Raw genomic sequence first — 20,097 nt, forward strand, 5'->3', positions numbered from 1 at the left:
TGTTGTGTTTTATATACGTTCTACTGACGTCATAACTTAACTACGCAGCCTTTCAAATAACAAACGTCATGGAAAAGAAACTTGATACACGTCAAAAACATATGAACAGAAGCAAAACAAATAGATTTACGTGTCTACAAAAAAAAAAAAAAAGCTATAAGAAATTCCTCTTGTTTCACCATTGTTTAAGTTGATGTGCAATAACGTGCTAGAGAGAAATGACTGCTACGTACTTCCGCTTATACAAAATGTCGGTAAAGTTACTTGATACATACATACAGTCACTGCCTGGGCTTAGTGAATCACCCGGTCCGAATCACCGGGATTATCGCCTGGATTGGGCAGACCACAGCGTCAATCAATAATAATAATAATAACCAAGCCTCGGACCTATGGGTGTAGCGGAGTCCCACTCCCATTTGACAGGCGAGGGACTCCTTGGAAACAACTTGGCGAACGCAATGGAATTCGATGGGGAGCTATCAATATTAATGGGGCTTATGGAAGAAAGAAGGTAGAACTGGCTGAGTCAGCAAAGATGATGCATCTGGATGTGCTAGGAGTAAGTGATATTCGGGTAAGGGGAGATAACGAGGAAGAGATAGGAGATTATAAAGTGTATTTGATGGGTGTTAGAAAGATAAGGGCAGAGTCTGGGGTAGGGCTCTTTATCAGGAATACCATTGCATGTAACATAGTTTCTGTTAGGCACGTAAATGAGCGAATGATGTGGGTAGATTTGTCAGTTGGAGGAATTAGGACGAGAATTGTGTCCGTGTATTCACCATGTGAGGGTGCAGATGAGGATGAAGTTGACAAGTTTTATGAAGCATTGAGTGACATCGTGGTCAGGGTCAACAGCAAGGATAGAATAGTGCTAATGGGCGATTTCAATGCGAGAGTTGGGAATAGAACTGAAGGATACGAAAGGGTGATTGGTAAATGTGGGGAAGTTATGGAAGCTAATGGGAATGGGAAGCGTTTGCTGGACTTCTGTGCTAGTATGGGTTTAGCAGTTACAAATACATTCTTCAAGCATAAGGCTATTCACCGCTACACATGGGAGGCTAGGGGTACCAGATCCATAATAGACTATATCTTAACAGACTTCGAATTCAGGAAATCTGTTAGGAATGTACGAGATATCCAGGGATTTTTCGATGATACAGACCACTATCTGACCTGTAGTGAACTAAGTATCTCTAGGTCTAGGGTAGAGAAAGTGAAATCTGTCTGCAAACGAATAAGGGTGAAAAATCTCCAGGACGAGGAAATTAGACAGAAGTACATGGATATGATTAGTGAGACATTTCAAACAGTGGACAGTAATCAGGTTCAGGATATAGAAAGTGAATGGATGGCATACAGGGATGCTGTAGTAGAAACAACAAGGGAATGCCTAGGTACAACTGTGTGTAAAGATGGGAAAAGGCGAACATCTTGGTGGAATGATGAAGTGAGAGCAGCTTGTAAACGTAAAAAGAAGGCTTATCAGAAATGGCTCCAAACAAGGGCCGAGGCAGACAGGGATTTGTACGTAGATGAAAGAAAAAGAGCAAAACAAATAGTTGTTGAATCCAAAAAGAAGTCATGGGAAGATATTGGTAACAACTTGGGAGAGAATTAAGGGAATGATAGGTGAAGCGATAAAATCAAGCACCGGAGAGATATTGGTAAATGAACTCAAAAAGGAGCAGGCCAAGGGCTTCGAAGATATGAAGTCATGGTTCAAGGATCAATGGGGAGCCACAGAAAAAAGATTAGAAGAGAATGAGAGAGTAACGAGAGTGCTAAAAGAGCAGGTAAAAGATCTGGAAAAGGAAGTGACGTTTCTGAAGAACGAGCTCGGCATCGTTAATCAACAAAGGATGAAAAAATGCATACATATCTATGGGCTACAGGAAGAACGAAAGGAAGATAGAGTTCAGCTTATATATAAAGTGGTGGACCTTGTACAAAATAAGCTGAAACTTAACTTCAGTGAAGTGGATATGGACGATATTGAAAGAGTAGGAAAAGTGAAAGGTAGGAGACCAGTAAAACTGAAGATGATGTCAACCATAATGGCGGACATAGTGTTAAGAAACGCGAAGAACCTACAAGGCGAAAGGATATGGATAAGCAAAGACCTGGGAAAAGAAGGGAGTGAGAATATAAAAATCCTACGGAAACATTTAGGCAGAGCTAAACATCAGGGCCTTAAAGCATTTATCAAGGATCAAAGGTTAGTGGTAACAAATGGTGTATGGTGGCGTGTTTGGTCTGTAGCAAAACTAAAAAAGATGGAGGAAGGGCTGAAACAGGAAGAGGAGCGTTCGAAACGGCCAAGAGAGAGCCGGGAGTGCGCTCAAGAGGAGGGAGGAAATGTGGTAAACATGGCCGAAGCAACGAGGCAAGAAATCAGTACAGTGCAAGATAGTGTGAGTGAAAGATCAATTGTGCAGGTTCAAGAAGTGTTAGCAGACAGGGTACCGAAAGGAAAAGAGGGTGCTCTGATTACCGATATGGGGGGGAATAAGAAAGAGGGAGACCTTACGACCAGGGGAAGAAGCAGGAGCCTGAAAGACCTATGGGGGAAAAGAAATAAAGGTGTAGAAGATAAAGAGAAGAAGGATGACAACAAACCGTCGAGGAATGATGGAAGGGAGGTAGAAGCTGAGAGTGAGAGGGTGACGAGAAGCAAGATTAAAGATGGTGGTCTGGAAAGTAGGGAGAAAAAGCTGTAACTAGGCTGGAAAATAGGATTTGTTAATATTGAAGGTGTACTGGGAAAGATAGACAATGTAAAAGTAAAAGCATTAATAGAAAGCTTCGATATTGTAGCGCTTTTAGAAACATGGCTAGAAGTAGGCAGGGAGATAACTTGGGGAGGATTCACGGTAAGGCACAAGTCAAGGAAGAGATTAAGCAAAATGGGCCGCGTGCCAGGAGGAATAGTAGTATTAGTCAAAGAAGAGCTGAACGAATGTATAGAGCATATCGAGAGTGAAATTGAAGGGGTCATGTGGATAAGATTTAATATGGGGAGAGAAGCAGGGAGAGAGAAACATGTGTGCCTGGCTTTTGCCTACTGTCACCCCAGGGAATCTCCATATGCAAATGATAAGTTCTTTGAAGAATTATTATTAGAAATCGGTATCATCAGAGGGAGGTATGAGGAGGACGGTATATTATTACTTGGAGACTGGAATGCCAGAATAGGCGAGCGAAGTCCAAGGTATAGTAAAGAAGAAGAATTAATAGTTGGAGCAGGGAGAAGTAGTAATGATAAGGTAATCAATAACTATGGTAGAAAACTCTTAGAATTATGTGAAGTCGGGAGTTTCTGCATCTTGAATGGCTTTTGGGAGGGGGATAAAGAAGGTAAAATGACCTATGTCACTGAACAAGGAGGGAGCGTTATTGATTTAGTAATGAGCTCACAGGACTTGCTAGGTCACATTAAAAACATAATAGTGGAGGACTGGATTGAATCGCACCACGCTCCGGTATGGGTCAATTTGGTGAGGCGAGAGGAAAATAAAGAGGAAGAGAGAAAAAGAATGACAGAGTGGGGTAGTGGCTACACTAAATATATATGGGCAGAGAACTCAAAGAGAAGACTAGTTACATTCATGGATAAAGAGATACATCTAATTAGAATTGGCTGGGAAAGGGCGCTGATGGAAAACAACACAGATAGAGCGCTCGAATTATTGCAGTATCCTGTGAAGAGAGTGACCCGTACAGTCGGGCACAGCAAAAGGAAAAAAACGGAAGGGGAGGGTTGGTATGACAGGGAATGTGAGGCTCTCAGAAAAGCAACGTTGGGAGCGCTAAAAGAGTATAGAGCAAAAGGAGGGAGAGAAGAACGTGAAGCATTCTGCAGGTTGAGGAAAGAGTATAAAAGCAAAATTGCAGATAAGAAGAAACAATGGTTGAAGGAGCAATCAGAGCAAATAAACAAGGAATGCAGAAATAATCAAACGGAAAAAATATGGGAGAGAATAAATATGATCAATAAAGGAGGGAAGGGATTGAAGAAAAGAAATATCGACTATGTAAAATGGGTGACATATTTCGGTGAGCTATTAGGAGGAAGGGACGTCTGGGAGTATAAGGAAAGAAAACGGACCTTGTGGTCTAATGTGGAAGTAAGTATACACGAACTAGATAGGGATTTTACGATAGAAGAAGTACAGGGGGTGATTGGGAAACTGAAGTTGAAATCAGCGGGTGGGAGGAATGGTATTAGTAATGAATGCTGGAAACAAATAAGTAAATACGGTCCGATGGTAGAAGGAATTGTTAAGCTATTCAATAAGATTTTCAACGGGGCGAAGGTACCGAAGGAATGGGAGTATGGGATAATATGCCCAATATATAAAAAGAAAGGGAATAGAAATTTACCTAATAACTACCGAGGTATAACTCTTTTAGATACATTGAGCAAAATTTACACAGGAGTCTTAGCTAATAGATTAAGGGGCTGGGCCGAAAATAACGGTATAATCTCAAAATACCAGGGAGGATTTAGAAGGGGAAGACAAACAATAGATAATATCATGATTGTGAAAATGTTAACCGAGAAATACACGGTGCGGGGAAGTAGCAGCATATTTTTGGCAGCGGTCGATTTTGAGAAAGCGTTTGATACAGTAAGCAGAAAGGCGTTAATAGAAAAATTAGGGAAGCTGGGTGTTTCCAGGAAAATGATACGTGCGATAGAGGCGCTATACCATAGAGTATATAATAGCGTTAAACTAGAACACAATGTAATAAGTAATCCGATAGAGTGTAAGCTGGGGCTCAAACAAGGATGCAAACTATCACCCATATTATTCCTTTTGTTTATTAATGACATACTAGACGAACACGGTGAGGCAAAGTGGGCTGTACCAACGGTAGGTAATATGGAGATCCCAGGCCTGATTTTCGCGGACGATATCTTGCTAATGACGCTGACTAGGGGAGGATTGAAGAAAAGCCTGGATAAACTAGCAGATTATGCAAATAAATGGTCACTAAAAATTAACTATACTAAAACGAAGGTGATGATTGTAAGTAAGAGAAGGAGGGCAAGAAAAGGAAAGGAATGGTTGGTACAGGCAGCAAGAATAGAGGAAGTAGACAGATTAGAATATCTAGGGATGATACTGAATAAGAAAGGAGGGTGGGAAGACCACATCAAGAGATGCAAACTTAGAGGGATAGCAGCCCTAGCAGCAATAAAAATTCTAGTAGCTAAGTATCCAGGAGTAAGCTATAAAATACTCAGGCTAATACTGAAATCTCTAGTCCTGAGCAGAGCTTTATATGGGGTCGAACTGTGGGGATTAGAAAAGAAAAGGGTAAGCCTGAATCAAATAACATATAATTTCAGTAAGGCTGTTATGAGGCTACCGCAATGCACAGCTAATGTGGGGGCATTAATCTTATGCGGAGAGTTTATCGAGTTAAACTGCGTCAAAAGAGTATTAAATTATTGGTCCAGACTAAGACGGGGAGGTGGCGGTTTTCTGATGCAGGAAATATATAGATATGAACTGGAAGGAATGTATGATGAGAGTTGGTTAGCAAAAATCAAAAGTTATGTTGAGGGATTGGGTATGGGATATATCTGGCGAGAGGGATGGAAGGGGAATAATAGCAGAATGCAGAGGGCCCTGACATTGAGAATTAAAGACATTCAGATGCAGAAATGCTTGGAAGAATGTAGAGAAAGGCCGTCGCTCAGCTTATTCTATAAGGTCTACCAGATCTCCAACTTAAGCATAAGATTTGGAGATGGAAGAGTTAAGAGTGGGTTATTATGGTGGTTGTTGGGGCTGCATAGAAACAAAGGATGGATCAGAAGTAAAGAGAGCTCTCAGTGTATACTATGTAAAGCTAAGAATGATGATTTACATTTACTTTGTGGCTGTATAGGAACAGAGGAACTAAGAGAAAAACTCCTAAATACCAAGCAACTGGAAATGTGTAGACAAAAAGATGAACAGAAAATTATTATATGGGTAGCGAATCAGTGGAGAAACGGCAACGGCCTGAATAAGTTCTTATGTGCAGTGAAAAAGCAATGTATGAAAGAAATACGAGGTTGTATATGATGCAAGATCTTGGAATGTAAATAGTGAGGTAGATAGCATAAATAGGTCAGTAGGAGATTGGCACTTAGCATTTTAAATGTTAGAAACGTCAGCTTGTAGTAATGATTTCATTAGACATGCTGACAGGGTAGGATGCAGATGTAGGTGTACATTTAGGCAAGTGCGTTTCTCTCACTATTCACGCATAGCAGGGAATGGTAAGGAATGAGGAGCAAGAGAGACCAGGATACAACCGTAAAGGGGATGGTAAGGAATGAGGGGCAAGGGAGAACAGGATATAACCGTAAAAGAATGGGTGGGACGGGCCCACCCGAAAAATGTAAAAGGGAGAAATGTGAGAAGTGGGATGTGTTTATAGATCTGTGTATAATTGTTCAGTTTCGTTTGCTTCAATGATTATTCTGTTTTGCAGGGTTGGCCCTTACATGTGGACTGGTCATCCGCCCATGTAGGGGACCGTTCAGTAGATTAGTGGTAGGGAAGAGAGCGGCTCCGGCTTTACGTGGCCGGCCGCAATGGAATGGTGAGAAAAACACACGATCATCTGGTAAGTTGTGGGGGTCCTTCGTAGGGCCCCACGGATAGGGCCGGTCGTGTCATCATCGGGAGGGCGGCTTCTTCTCACCAGGGGTGATGACACGGCCGAGCAACAGCGGTAGATGTTCTTAAGTTTAGTTCTTGTCTTTACTTTAGGATTAGATTATAGTGTTACAGGGTTGGCCCTTACATGTGGACTGGTCATCCGCCCATGTAAGAGACCGCTTAGTTGATTTATTTGGAGTGTTTATAGATCTGTTTATAATTGTTTAGTTTCGTTTGTTTTAATGGTTCATTCTGTCTCATGTAGTGGCAACTTAATAGAATTATTATAGGGTTGCAGGGTTGGCCCTTACATGTGGACTGGACATCCGCCCATGTAAGAGACCGCTCAGTAGATTTAGTTGGTGAGTTTATGGATCTGTCTATAATTGTTTAGTTTAGTTTATTCTAATGGTTCTTTTTTTTTCTGTTTCTTGTAATCTGGCAATGTGAACATGTATCTTGGGCGAACAGCCTGTAATGTTCAATAAATTACTACTACTACTACTACTATTGGTAACAACCTGGAAAGGCTAAGTCAAGCAGCAGGGAAATCTTTCTGGACAGTAATAAAGAATCTTAGGAAGGGAGGGAAAAAGGAAATGAACAGTGTTTTGAGTAATTCAGATGAACTCATAATAGATCCCACGGAATCACTGGAGAGGTGGAGGGAATATTTTGAACATCTTCTCAATGTAAAAGGAAATCATCCTGGTGGTGTTGCGAACAGCGAAGCTCATGGGGAGCAGGAAAATGATGTTGGTGAAATTATGCTTGAGGAAGTGAAAAGGATGGTAAATAAACTCCATTGTCATAAAGCAGCCTGAATAGACGAAATTAGACCTGAAATGGTGAAGTATAGTGGGAAGGCAGGGATGAAATGGCTTCATAGAGTAGTAAGATTAGCATGGAATGTTGGTAAGGTACCTTCAGATTGGACAAAAGCATAATTGCACCTATCCGCCTACAAGGCCCCTGTTCAGCTTAGCAAATGAGGCCGCCTGCGCGAGGTACTGGTCATCCTTCCCAGTCGTATTACCCGACTCAAAGTCTCACGCTCCAGGACACTGCCCTTGAGGCGGCAGAGGTGGGATCCCTCGCTGAGTCGAAGGGAAAAACCAACCCTGGAGGGTGAACGGATTAAGAAAGAGAAGAAAGAAAGAAAGACTGATAACCTAACCTAAACTAACATAACGAAATAAAATTAATTTTAGAATTAAGGATCTCTAATAGAAGATACGATAAAAATGACTACAATGATTCTGACAAGGAGAAAAATGACTAAAAATATTTTTATGCAAATGTAAAATAATTTAAATGAGCTCCCAGACAAAACGTAAACAAATGGGAACTAGATCAAAGATTTTAATAATACATATAAAAATATACCGCCTGTTTCCAGTCATTCGACTGGGTCAGGAAATGGAATGAATGAAGCCCCGTCTAGCGGCGAGGATAGGAATTGTGCCGGCTGGTGAAGCCTGTCGCATTCCCCTGGAGCAATGATTAATGACTGACAGATGAAATTAAATGGTACCGGAGAGTGTTGCTGGAATGAAAGATGACAGGGAAAAACGGAGTACCCGAAGAATAGCCTGTCCCGCCTCCGCTTTGTCCAGCACAAATCTCACATGGAGTGACCGGGATTTGAACCACGGAACCCAGCTGCCTGAGGCACGGAGGCTTTACTTCAATATTACTTAACTATATAAATTAGAGACGCATTAGTGTCGAAAATATCACTGCTTTCTGGATTAATAAAGACAAGCGACTGTCGAACTCAACTCACCCTTCTGAATACTTCTTTGAATTACTTCCGAGGGGAATAATGGCGAGAAAAACGAGCGTCAAGTAACCGCAGTTTCGAAACCAAGGATTAGCAATGGTGCAGGTGGTAATGCAAAGTAACTTGGTTTGTAGGAAGTGTCATGCAACCCGTTGAACCATAATGTAGGAAGAGTTGCATCAATTCAAGGAGTTCTATAGGCTGTACTCCTAATATCTATGCAAATCGCATAGCATAACCGTTGTACAGTGTAGGTGTAGGGTATACTCGTTACTGGCTAAAGTATGTTTGCATTCTAACCTATCAGAACCTAATAATCCGGACTCTATTAATGACAATGCCACGGTTTCGTAACGCCTGATATTTATACCGTGAATAGTGCACCTACCTGATTCATAATGTGCCTACCACAAGTTGATCTGCACGAAGAGGGGGAAGTCCATAAATGTGTACGAATTTCCTTTCCTTCTTGTAAAACTCAAGAATTTTTCGCAGTAATTAACATGCCTGACTATTAACGGGCACTCATCTGCGCAAATGATTATTGCTTCGCACTTCATCACTATGTCGACGTCGTTTCCGTGATATCGCATTGCACTACTTATTATTTCACAAACTTTCATAAACACACCAACCAAACCTGAGCAACAACAGGAAAAGTGACAACACAGCAATATGGTAGTCATGCTACTTATAGATGGCACCACTATACTAGCAATATAGCCAACAACAATCACATGAAAATGATTCATTTTTATTTTGTGAATAGCTTAAACTTTACATTAACAATGAATTAATATATTTGTGTAAGTGATTAAAGGTTGTAACTATTATACGATACGAAATTGAATACGAACTATTTATACAATGTATAACTATATCCGAAATAAAAAGCATGGCTTGGTCATCGTGTTTGATGGGTGAGGTGCCTCATTTCTTTTGTGGTGGGGCCAACATGAAATACAACTGTTAAGTGCAAAGTTATGTCGGCCCGCCTATAGCAGTTATTTACGCTTTGGATCTGGCCGATACGGAGAGCTCTGCTTAAAATCTAAAATATTTTCCTCCTATTTTGGCCGTCAAATTCTCAACTTACCAGCACTTAGTCGAAGAACACCAGTAAATATTCCGGCCTGTGGATGGTCTTTAGCGGCAAAACTCGGATATTACCACACTAGTAGCTACTGTACTCTTATTTCTTCTCTGGAACTAGGGTACGCTTGTCACCATGTAGAAAGATTTCTCCCTCGGGGTTTACCCTCCGGTTCAGTTCTCGTTCTGGTGATCGCTGCTGACGTCGCTGTGGTGAACCTCAAGCCAAGGATGGAGAGCAGATTACCTTCGTAGATGTCACGTATGATCCAGTTTATATAAGTGATGTTGCACGACCATCTTATTTGGAATACAATCTTCAGAGAGTCACTTGGGATAGGGTTACCACCTGTATATAACTTGACACTTTGTTACAATCGGTGATAGAAAAGCGTATTGATGCCATCTAAGAAGAAGAGTTAGTTATTAAGGAAATAATAACGTTATTTGTAATAATACACATATTATTGTTTCTTCTTAAGATTCATTGGCACAAGGATTATTACAAGGTACCATAGCATAAAAAATGGTGTCAAATTTCCCAGTAGGAAAATGAAATGATCATAAATTTGTTTTATGTCTCCCGGTCATTGCCATCCACCTATGGTGGCTGATTACAGATGACCGCCAGCCGAAAGACATAACCGGCACCGTTGCTAGGTAACAATGTCTGACGATCCATCCAACCTTACATCACTGCCTGCACGGTTGCTAGGTAACATTGTCTGATTATCCATCCATCCATCCATCCATCCATCCATCCATCCATCCATCCATCCATCCATCCATCCATCCATCCATCCATTAAGAACATTGGATGATGTGAACTCTTTAATGTAAAAAATGTTTTCTGAGAACAAAATTTCATTATATTATCAGAATATGAGAGGTATAAATATTGCTGGTTACGATAGGGAAGACTTTGGTAACGAAAGATACGTATACTGTGCACCTTGAGGACGGTAGGGCATGTAAAGTGTCTGACGGTTCAGATGCTCTAATGATCGAAATTAAGGGCAGTTTATTCGTATATCATCAGAACGTTAGAGGGTTAAACACAAAAGTACCGAAATATACACGAGTTCTCGTGCAAGTGAATTTGATATTCTGGAATTAACAGAGACTTGGTTTCACGGTGGTGTTTTTAATAATGAAGTAATTTGCAATAGATACAATGTTTTCCTGCAGGAGGTGGTGTTCTAATTGTTGTATTGTCGCAGTCAATAATGATTTGGAATTAGGGCATGTAGAAGCTCTCTGCATAGGAATTGCATTAATGCAAAAGATGTACAATATACTGTCAGTATACTTTCTGCCTGATTCCAGTATGAAACTATATAAAAATGTTATTACAGATTGCATAGCATAAACAAACTCTTGTACGGAAACACATTGATTTTATGTGATTTTAATCTTTTTCTAATAATAGGTGCAAATGGTTATCTGTTGCTAGAGGATGGGGGGCAAGTTACAAACTCCTTTCAAAATTCTTACAATTATATAAAATATAATCTGTGAATTCCGTGCAGGATTCATACAATAAAACTCTATACTTAATTTTAACAAGTTTGGCCAGTATCACAAATGTAACCAGAGAATATCTTCTTTTAATACCCGAAGAATCTTAGCATCCCACTCTGTTGGTTGAATTATCTATTAAACGAACCAATTCTTCCATTAAACTTGAAGTGGTTGGAAGTTACAATTTTCATAAGGCTAATTGTTACAAACTGTATGTTCAACTACGAGAGGAATCGTGGAAGGAATTGGACAACCTCAGGGATCCAAATGAGGCACTTACTTGTTTCTATAGAATAATTACTTGTGAAATGGAGGATGCTGTACCAAAGAAAAGAAGAAGAACTTATCCATGTTTTTATACCAATGATATTATTTCCTTTGTTAAAGATGAAAGAATATCACAGAAATCGATCTACGTTTTGGGAGCATCATTTTAAGAAATACAAGGACATCAGAATATATTCAGTGTGCATATAGAGCATATATTGCCGAATCTTAGAAAAACATCAGAACTAGTCCTGAAGCTTTTTAGAATTTCATTAAATGCAGAAGGAAGACCAATATGCTTCCAGATTCAATGACATTTACTGGAACATCACCAAATAATAGTAAGGAGATTGAAGACAACTTCGCTGAGTTTTTCAAAAGTGTTTATTCAGACCACTCCTTGCCAATATATGGTATCAGCGAGTGTGAGTATAGGCGAGTAGAGTTCAATATTTTTAAAAAGCCTTTATCAACTTGATCACGATATACTATTGAAAAAACCTTTCTAATTTTGGCCTGTCCCCTGGGTTTTTAAAATTAATATCATCTTATCTCTCTGGTAGAAAAGAATTTGTGATGTATCTCCAAAGAAAATCATTTGTATTCAGTGTTACATCTGGTGCGCCTCAAGGCTTAAATTTAAGGCCACCTTTTTCACAATATTTATTAACGACTTACCAAAGGTCATCACATACTCAAAATGTCTAATGTGTGTCGATGATGTTAAATTGTACAGAACTGTCGCCACTCATGAGGATGCTTTATCATTGCAGAATGATATCTATAATATGTATATGTGGAGTAGGAACAACCAAATGCATTTTAATATAAATAATAGTATCACAGTAACCTTTCCATCCTTGAACTATTTGAATTTAAAGTGGAAATCATTGTTTTAGGAAGGTATAATTCAGTAAAAGAATTGGGAATTTTAATGGACACTACATTGTCCTTCAAAGGAGACATTGAAAACTTTACAAATGAAGCCTATAGATCCTTAGGTTTTGTGGTTCGGAACTTGAGGAAACTAAAAAATGTTGATACATTAATTACTCTCTCTAATGTATTTGTGCGTAGTAAACTTGAATATGCATGTGTTGTTTGGACACCTTATTATCGGTCCCATAAAAATACGAAAAAGTTCAGAAAAAGTTTCTTCGCATTTTGTATTACAAAACGCATCATACTTCAGCACTAAAAGAAAATGTTTCATACAATAACTTGGTAAATAAATTTAAACTTTCTTCATGATGCAATAGAAGGGATACTCTGCAACGAATATTTTTGTACAAACTCGTCAATAATATGAATGATGACAGTGAGTTATTTGCTAGAGAGAATTTGAATTTGGAATTTACGAACAAGGCCTACGGTTCGTTGTGCAGAATCTAAAACAGTGAGCCGCAAAAATTTTCCAATAGTTAGAATGTGTAATTTTTAAAGTAAAATTGCTGCATGTAATCCGAGAATTGATTTCACAATGACTTTTCGAGACTTCATGCATCATGTGGAAACTGCAGTTTTAAACAGATAACATCTTATGATTAAAAAAATCGAACATTGTATCATCTTTAGTTAGTGTAAATAAAAACCGGGTAGGCCAATATCAGGTTTTTGTTAAAATATTATGTTAGACAAATTGTATTTCTGTATAATAATATGAATGCTAAATGTGATGGTGCAAACAAGCCCATCGAGTACTGAATTTATTGTATTCTCATGTTTTTCCTCTTTCTCTTATTTTGTCATATTTTGAATACAAGTTGTGTTCTTTATAATGTGTATTATATTTTATAAATGGATAATATCTCTGTTGGTGGAATATGTTTAAATATGTTAAGAAATCTGCGCCCACTCCCTGTAGCCAATTAATAACGCCGTTCTGAACGGTCGTATCGTCGCTGAACCGCTCACCACACAGGTGCTTCTTCAAAAGTCCTTAAAGATGAACATTACTGGGTGCCAGGTCGGGGCCGTAGGGAGGATGGTCCCACCGGAACAGTTCAAGCGTGCTGTTGGTTGCGTGTGGCCTGGCGATGTCGTGTTGGGATAAGTCCTGGTCGTTTCCTACGACTTTCTGCCCGCAAACGCTCCAGTGTGTCGCTTTGACTGACAGTATTAACTGTCGCTCCCCTGGTGAGGAAACCTGCCATCTGTTAAGTCATGACTAGACTCGGGATTTTTAGGTAGTAACAGGTTAGAATGTCGTCTACTCCTTTATGTAGCACGAGTAGCATTAATTCTAGGAGTTTTGATATGTCGTACCCCTCAGTCCAAACAACGACTGCTCATCACGTGTCATATGGCGTCCACTGTCAACGAAAAACGTCGTTCAGATTCTCACTGCAAACAAAATGTTGTTTAAAGTGTAATATTTTGTGTCTAATCGACAGAACAACCTCCAGTTAATCTAGTGCGTTATTCCGTTCAATAATATTTTTATTGACTGTTCTCTCTGGATACAAACGACCGCCGAATCTGAGTCTGGAGACGTCCTGGCCAGCGCCGTGATCCACTCTTCCTTGTAGAGCAGAACACCGCTCCAACGAGAGGTGTCAGGTGTGGGGTGTCATTTCCTACGATTCCAGCTCCCTACTGGTGGTGATTGAGGGCATCCTCTTGGCAAGGCCTTACGTCCAGAAAATTCAGAAACCTGTGTGCTTCCATTCATGATGAGCTTGATAACGCCATTTTCCAGCCTGACTTAGAACGCGTATCACTGGCCTGTTTTCATAAAGTCAACATGCCTCCTTGGCGAGCAAGGCCTCCACACCTCTCACACATAGAGAGCGTTTGGCAGCAAATTGTCGGCTAGCTGCAGCTGGTACTTTGGAGGATCATTTGCGTCGCAGACAACATGCCCTACTGTATCGCCGCCTGTCTCCGTGCTGCGCGTAGTTCAACGATAAATAATGATACGCAGTACGGAAAATAATTACAGTGCAGTAAACTGTCATTTTCCGTATTATTTTGAGTACATCCTTCATTTGTTTGTTACCCTGCTGTGTTACTAGTTACAACCTGTGAAAATAAAGTTCGGTGAATTGTCCTGTACTATCAACATAGATGAACAATGCACGACAGTGATCTTACTGTCCTTCGAAATAGCCTCCCCCCATAATTATGCACTGCTGAGATCGGCGATACATGTCCTGGAAACTTTGTAAGAAGGCTTCCTTTGGAAAGGTGTTCCAAAGCCTCGTCACGTTTTGTTGGATGTCCGGAGTATCGTCAAATCTATTTCCTTTCAAAGCGAGTTTGGTGCGTGACTTTTCGGCTCAGACATTTTTCCGTCGAGGAGATCCCGAAGAACGCCATTCCATACTTAGCTGTCTCGTTTCAGGGTCGTACCTGAGACACCAGGTTTCATCCTCAGTGACAATACAGTTCAAGAAATTTGGTGTCGCATCCGCCGTTTCGCAAAATCCTGTGAAGCCTCTAAACGTGCCTGCTTCTGATGGTCAGTCAAGTGATGTGGAACAAGACGAGAACACGTCTAACTTCTTGATAACGATTTGTCGCACGGATTCACGGTTAATCTGCAGTTCATCCGCTATCATGTGCACATTTAATCACCGATCGTTCATGATTAATGTCCTCACCTTCTCAATGTTTTCGTCACTGACGGCGGTCGCCGGTCTTCCGCTATGGGGTTTTTAGAAACACTTTCCCGGCCTCCTCGAAAACGGGCGAACCACTAGTACACACACTTCAAGGACAGTGCTTGATCTTCATAAACGCGTACCAGCATCGCATGCGTTTCTTTAGGCGTCTTGCCAAGCTTAAAACAAAACTGTACATTGATCTTTTGGTCGTTCATGTTCCTGTTCGCTGTTCAGAACCAATGCACTAAACACGCACTGTGTCAAACAGGTCTTACACGGCACTCAACTGAACAACGTTGGGAGCAGGTGGTGAAAACCTGCTGCTACGCAGGTGCAGCGTTGTGTGTCGCCAGTGTTGCCGGGTCGACCGTTCTGACTTCATTCACCGAACTTTATTGTCACAGGTTGTATTTACCCAACATCCACGGGACGTGATCTTTTACGTTACGAGTGACGTAAAGTTATCACCTTAGTGGCTGTTGTATACAATATTTTATTTCATACTGTGGTGAATTTACTTATTTTAACTTAAATGAATTTTATTATACGTAATTTTGATTCGTCTCGAAGCATATCGTCCATTTTTCATTCATGCATTGACGTTTTCTTGTTTTGCTGTTTGTATCTCGCTATGAAAGAAATGAGAGGTGTGTACAAGGGGTTAGGTTGTGATAAAACATTTTAAAAACGTTATTTGAAGAAGCGAGCAGTCCACTAAGCTGCCAGAGTTGTAAACATGGTCCTCTGCAGAGAAACAATCAATAAGGTTGAGTTTGGTGTTCCTTTATTCATGATCTCTCTGACTATCCGTGTTAACATTACAGTGATGCGGAGTTCAACCAATCAGAGACGATTTCTTATAAACCAGTGCAGTAAAGTGTCATTTTCCGTACTCTTCTGAGTACCGGAAGAAGGCAATTACGTCAGTATTTTGATGTTTTCTTACACCAACATGACCTGCTCCTGCATCCACATGCCCTGCGATGGCTTCTTCATGATGCGGGTTTTTTTTTGTGCAAATGAGTGTATATTGAAAAGTAAGACAAAAGGTGTCTCTTTATGAAAGACCTCAGTGCAAAACGAGGTTTACAAAGTTTAACGCTGATATTTTTCTCCCACAGAAGAGTCCTATCATTTTCTGTGTACATTCATAACCACTAGGGTACTGATTCAGGAACTTTACTGTCGTATGTTACAGGCCCAAGCCTCAGGATGAACGACGTCAGTTGCAAGAACGGGTCAGTGCAGACGATAACCAAAGGCGTTCACCACCAGATGACTTCCCCAGGGTAAGTGACCTTCTGGTGTGATAAGATTATATGTATTCAGCGTTGACCGGGGTGTCCGATACGGGCTTATTCTTCATGAGTTGTTTAAAATCAGCCGACACTACATATACAGAAGATCTATGGATATCTACAGCAGCGTAGATCTTGCGGGGGATTCCTGAGTATCCCGTGTCCGGTGAAACACCCAGACACAGCAAAGATAAAAGGCAACACTAGAATAAAGATGCGAACAGTCTCAAAGCGCATAGGGAACGCTGGTAATATAGACCGTAGAACGTTCGACTAGGGCAGCATGGTAAACTGACTGAATTTGGATACGACTGTCCTCATCGGTATAAGACCAAAGATCTAACTGCATAGGCATAATCTACTAAATGAAAGAGGACGTAATCCAAATCAATCATATATATTATTTCAGTGGTTTAGATCCTTTTGCGGCGCTCACAAGTAACCGATCGTGACAAATGAGCATTCAAAAGAAAGAGAATAGGCATTACTGGTCACGAATCGCACTCTCATTTCATAAATATCGATAGTTTCTTTAAAAAAAGACTTCAAAAATTGAACGAAGTGTGTGATTTGCAAATACTCCTGCTGTAGGAAAATACGTGCCATCATTGCTGCCCACTTCCCATTTTGGGCGCTGGGACGCCTGTTTTATACATGCTTTAGTTATCAGTTGTCGTCTATCCCTTTAAACTATTAAAGATTAATTCCTTTACAGGTTTTTCTTCTCTCATTTCGCATGGATTTGAGACCTGTAAATAAATGGTTTGAGTACTTAAATCGTATATCCGGTGAGTTAATTGCATTCGGGAAAGTGAGCTTTATGAACATGCGAGATTTCTCTCACGGGCTCTCCAGTTTTATTTAAAGGTAAAGGGGAAAAGTCAGATGACAAGAAAAATGAGATAAGAAGGAAATTAAGTACGTGGATAATTCGACATTTCGTTACTTACAGGCTTTCTGCTGTGGCAAAGTTGTGAACAACAACAGGGAGTATTTCTGCGATCTACTTAAGCATAACTCCAAGAGATATTTTGTACAATCAGATATTTGCCTTGCAGCAACGTTTCCAGTCATCAAACCAAAACACGAACTGAACTTGCTGCAATCCCGGGGCTGAAAGTCGGGAATTCAAGTTCATTTAAACAGAGCACATATACAATATTCGAGGCAGACAAAACATTCGTAAATAGTGAATTAAAATATATTTATTTATTCGTATCAGAAGCAATACATTATGTATAAATTATTAGTTAAGAATGAGAAACAATGATTAGATAACTGGTAAAAACACACTAGAGGTACATTCAAAGTAACAATGGTGTCATTTCATATCGGACCAGAATTTGGCGAGATCTCGACCATTTGGTGTGGCCTTCACGAAATCTTGCATAGTGCAAACGAGAGGGCAGGAGTTGCAATGAAGGAGGTGCGCCATGGTTTGTTCTTCTCCGCAGGCACGGAGGGTTGACTCATCACATAGACCCCACTTCTTCATACTGATCTTAGATCGACCGACCCCAGACCGCAGCCAGTTCAGACTCTTCCCTGTAGACCACGACTCTTCATAACCGACTGGAAGAAATAATAAATATTATTGATTCACTCTAAAAAAGAGAAAATGCCCCACCGACATAACGGATGTGCAGCAGTTTCATCCGTGGTGCAAGTCAAGTCAAGAACCGAGAAACATATATTTTCGCACCCGGCGTGAACTTCCAGAAAACTCCAGAGAATACAAAATTGGATGGAAATCTTCCAATATTTGACGTTCTGATTTGAGAGACACAAAATTTCGCCATCTTATAAGCTCTGCAGTTTGCACTGGATGACGAAAGAGAGCACTTTGTCATATGTAGCGACTCGTTAAGTTCTCTGCAGTCTGCAAGAATCAGCTTCTCGCAACACCCACTGGTGCAGCGGATTCATGACTTTCTGGTCAGTCTGTATGATGATGATGGCTCCCAAGTCACATTGGGATTGCGGAAGATGAACTTGCGGATGAAGCTACAAAAGAAGCGAACCAAATCATCGATGCTTGATCCATAACAACTAATAACAGTGATAAAAACAATATGTGATAACTCTGCAGCTGTGTGAAGAACAATGCAAGAACTTAAACGGGTGACCTTGCATTACGAATGCGATTTTGTGAATGGGTTTTGAACGCTATACATGACGAAGAAATTGACCCTGATCTAATGTGGTTTTTTCGGGCGAATCGTGGTTTCACCTAAGTGTGTATATTAATACACAAAATTATGGTTATTGGAGTACTGAAAGGCCTAATCAGCTTCACAAAGTGCCCCTGCATGATGCAAAAATAGGAGTGTGATGCGCAATTAGCAGCGAGAGAATAATAGGCTCATTTTATGTTCGGGTACTATCAAAGGTCAGAAGCATGTGCAAACCATTTTGCGGCCGTTTTATGGAGAATTAACTGAGATGGAAAGAAGTGTCGCGTTTTTTCAGCAAGACTCTGCGACGGCACATACAGACCACTTCTCCTTACAGGAAAATCCCTGCGATTTTTTATCTCTATGGGGCACTGAAAGAAAGTGTACAAAACAAATCCACACACTTTAGATAAACATCGAAATAACATTCTTCAAGAAATTGCTGCCATTTCTCAGAGAGAACTGCAGAGTGTAACGAACAATTTGCTAAGCAGGTGCCAGAAATATTTGAACAACGAAGGGAGGCAGTTTCAACATCTCCTGGCGTGATGTATGTGGGTACTGTTATTTTTGTGTTGTTTGTTCTTTCGTTTGTTAGAAATAACTTACGCAACAATGTATTTACTGCGGACTTCCTGTCACGCAGGCACCTCCCGTGTGCAGGCCGCGCTGCCGGGCTGCGTGACCGGTTCCGCTTTACATTGCTCACTCTATATTATCTTGAAAATGAATGACTGAATGTGCCATTGTTATGGATCTCCCACATATAAATACTGTTCAGTGACAGCTGACTGAGCTGGGATGTCAGTACATGACCTAGCACATAATTCCTAGGGGCAATCCAGGAGTAACATTCTGCTAAGATTTCGAACTTTGTACGATCTTCTTACGTCCAACCAAGAACTAAATCTATGAGGGGAAGCAGAAAAAGGAAGGGGAGCGGGGCGATGCCCTAGATGCTACGCTCTTTTAAACAGCAACCATCAGTGTCTTCATCACAAAGAATGTCGGATTGCTCGGCTGAATGCTCAGCATAGCAGGCTTCGATTCCCGGCCGGTTCGGGTATTTTAATCTTAAAAGGTTAATTTCCTTGGCCCGGAGACTGGTTCTTTGTGCTGTCCCCAACATCCCTGCAACTCATACACGACATACAACAATCAACCAATGACCACTGCTCTGCGTTTCGTACAGATTACTTAACAGTTGTTTACATAGACTTTTCTTAAATCATTTCAAATAATTTGGAAATTTATCGAACATGTCCCTTGGTAAATTATTGCTATCTCTAACTCCTCTTCCTAGAAATTAATACTTGCCCCAATTTGTCCTCTTGAATTCTAACTCTATCTTCATATTGCGATCTTTTTAAAACACCACTCAAGCTTATTCGTCTACTGAAATGAAATGGCGTATGGCTTTTAGTGCCGGGAGTGTCCGAGGACATGTTCGTGGTGGTGGTGATGATTATTGTTTTAAGAGGAAGTACGACTAGGCAACCATCCTCTACGTAACACTAATCAGAGAGAAAAATGGAAGGGATCCGACACTTCGGAAAATGAAGGTATCGGTCAAAGAAAGACAAGGGCCACGAAGGGCGTGAAAATGAAAGACTCCCTAGCCCTCGCAAACCTAATAGCGTCGGGGTCGGAAAAAAAAACAAGAGTTGACCAAGAGAGGTCGGACAGGAT

General features: G+C 40.6%; 1 protein-coding gene across 1 annotated transcript in view; it reads left to right on the plus strand.

Annotated features, from left to right (window-relative positions):
- The window catches only part of Ldsdh1 (Lipid droplet subset dehydrogenase 1), a 132,938-nt gene that overhangs the window by 40,411 nt on the left and 72,430 nt on the right, over nucleotides 1-20,097 (plus strand). Inside the window, exon 2 of the mRNA XM_067152747.2 lies at nucleotides 16,135-16,225. Within this exon, the coding sequence (XP_067008848.2) occupies nucleotides 16,149-16,225 (77 nt within the window). The 5' untranslated portion in view covers nucleotides 16,135-16,148. The remainder of the gene's footprint in view (nucleotides 1-16,134; nucleotides 16,226-20,097) is intronic.

Source organism: Anabrus simplex, chromosome 8 (genome assembly GCF_040414725.1).
Source record: "Anabrus simplex isolate iqAnaSimp1 chromosome 8, ASM4041472v1, whole genome shotgun sequence".
NCBI lineage: Eukaryota > Metazoa > Arthropoda > Insecta > Orthoptera > Tettigoniidae > Anabrus > Anabrus simplex.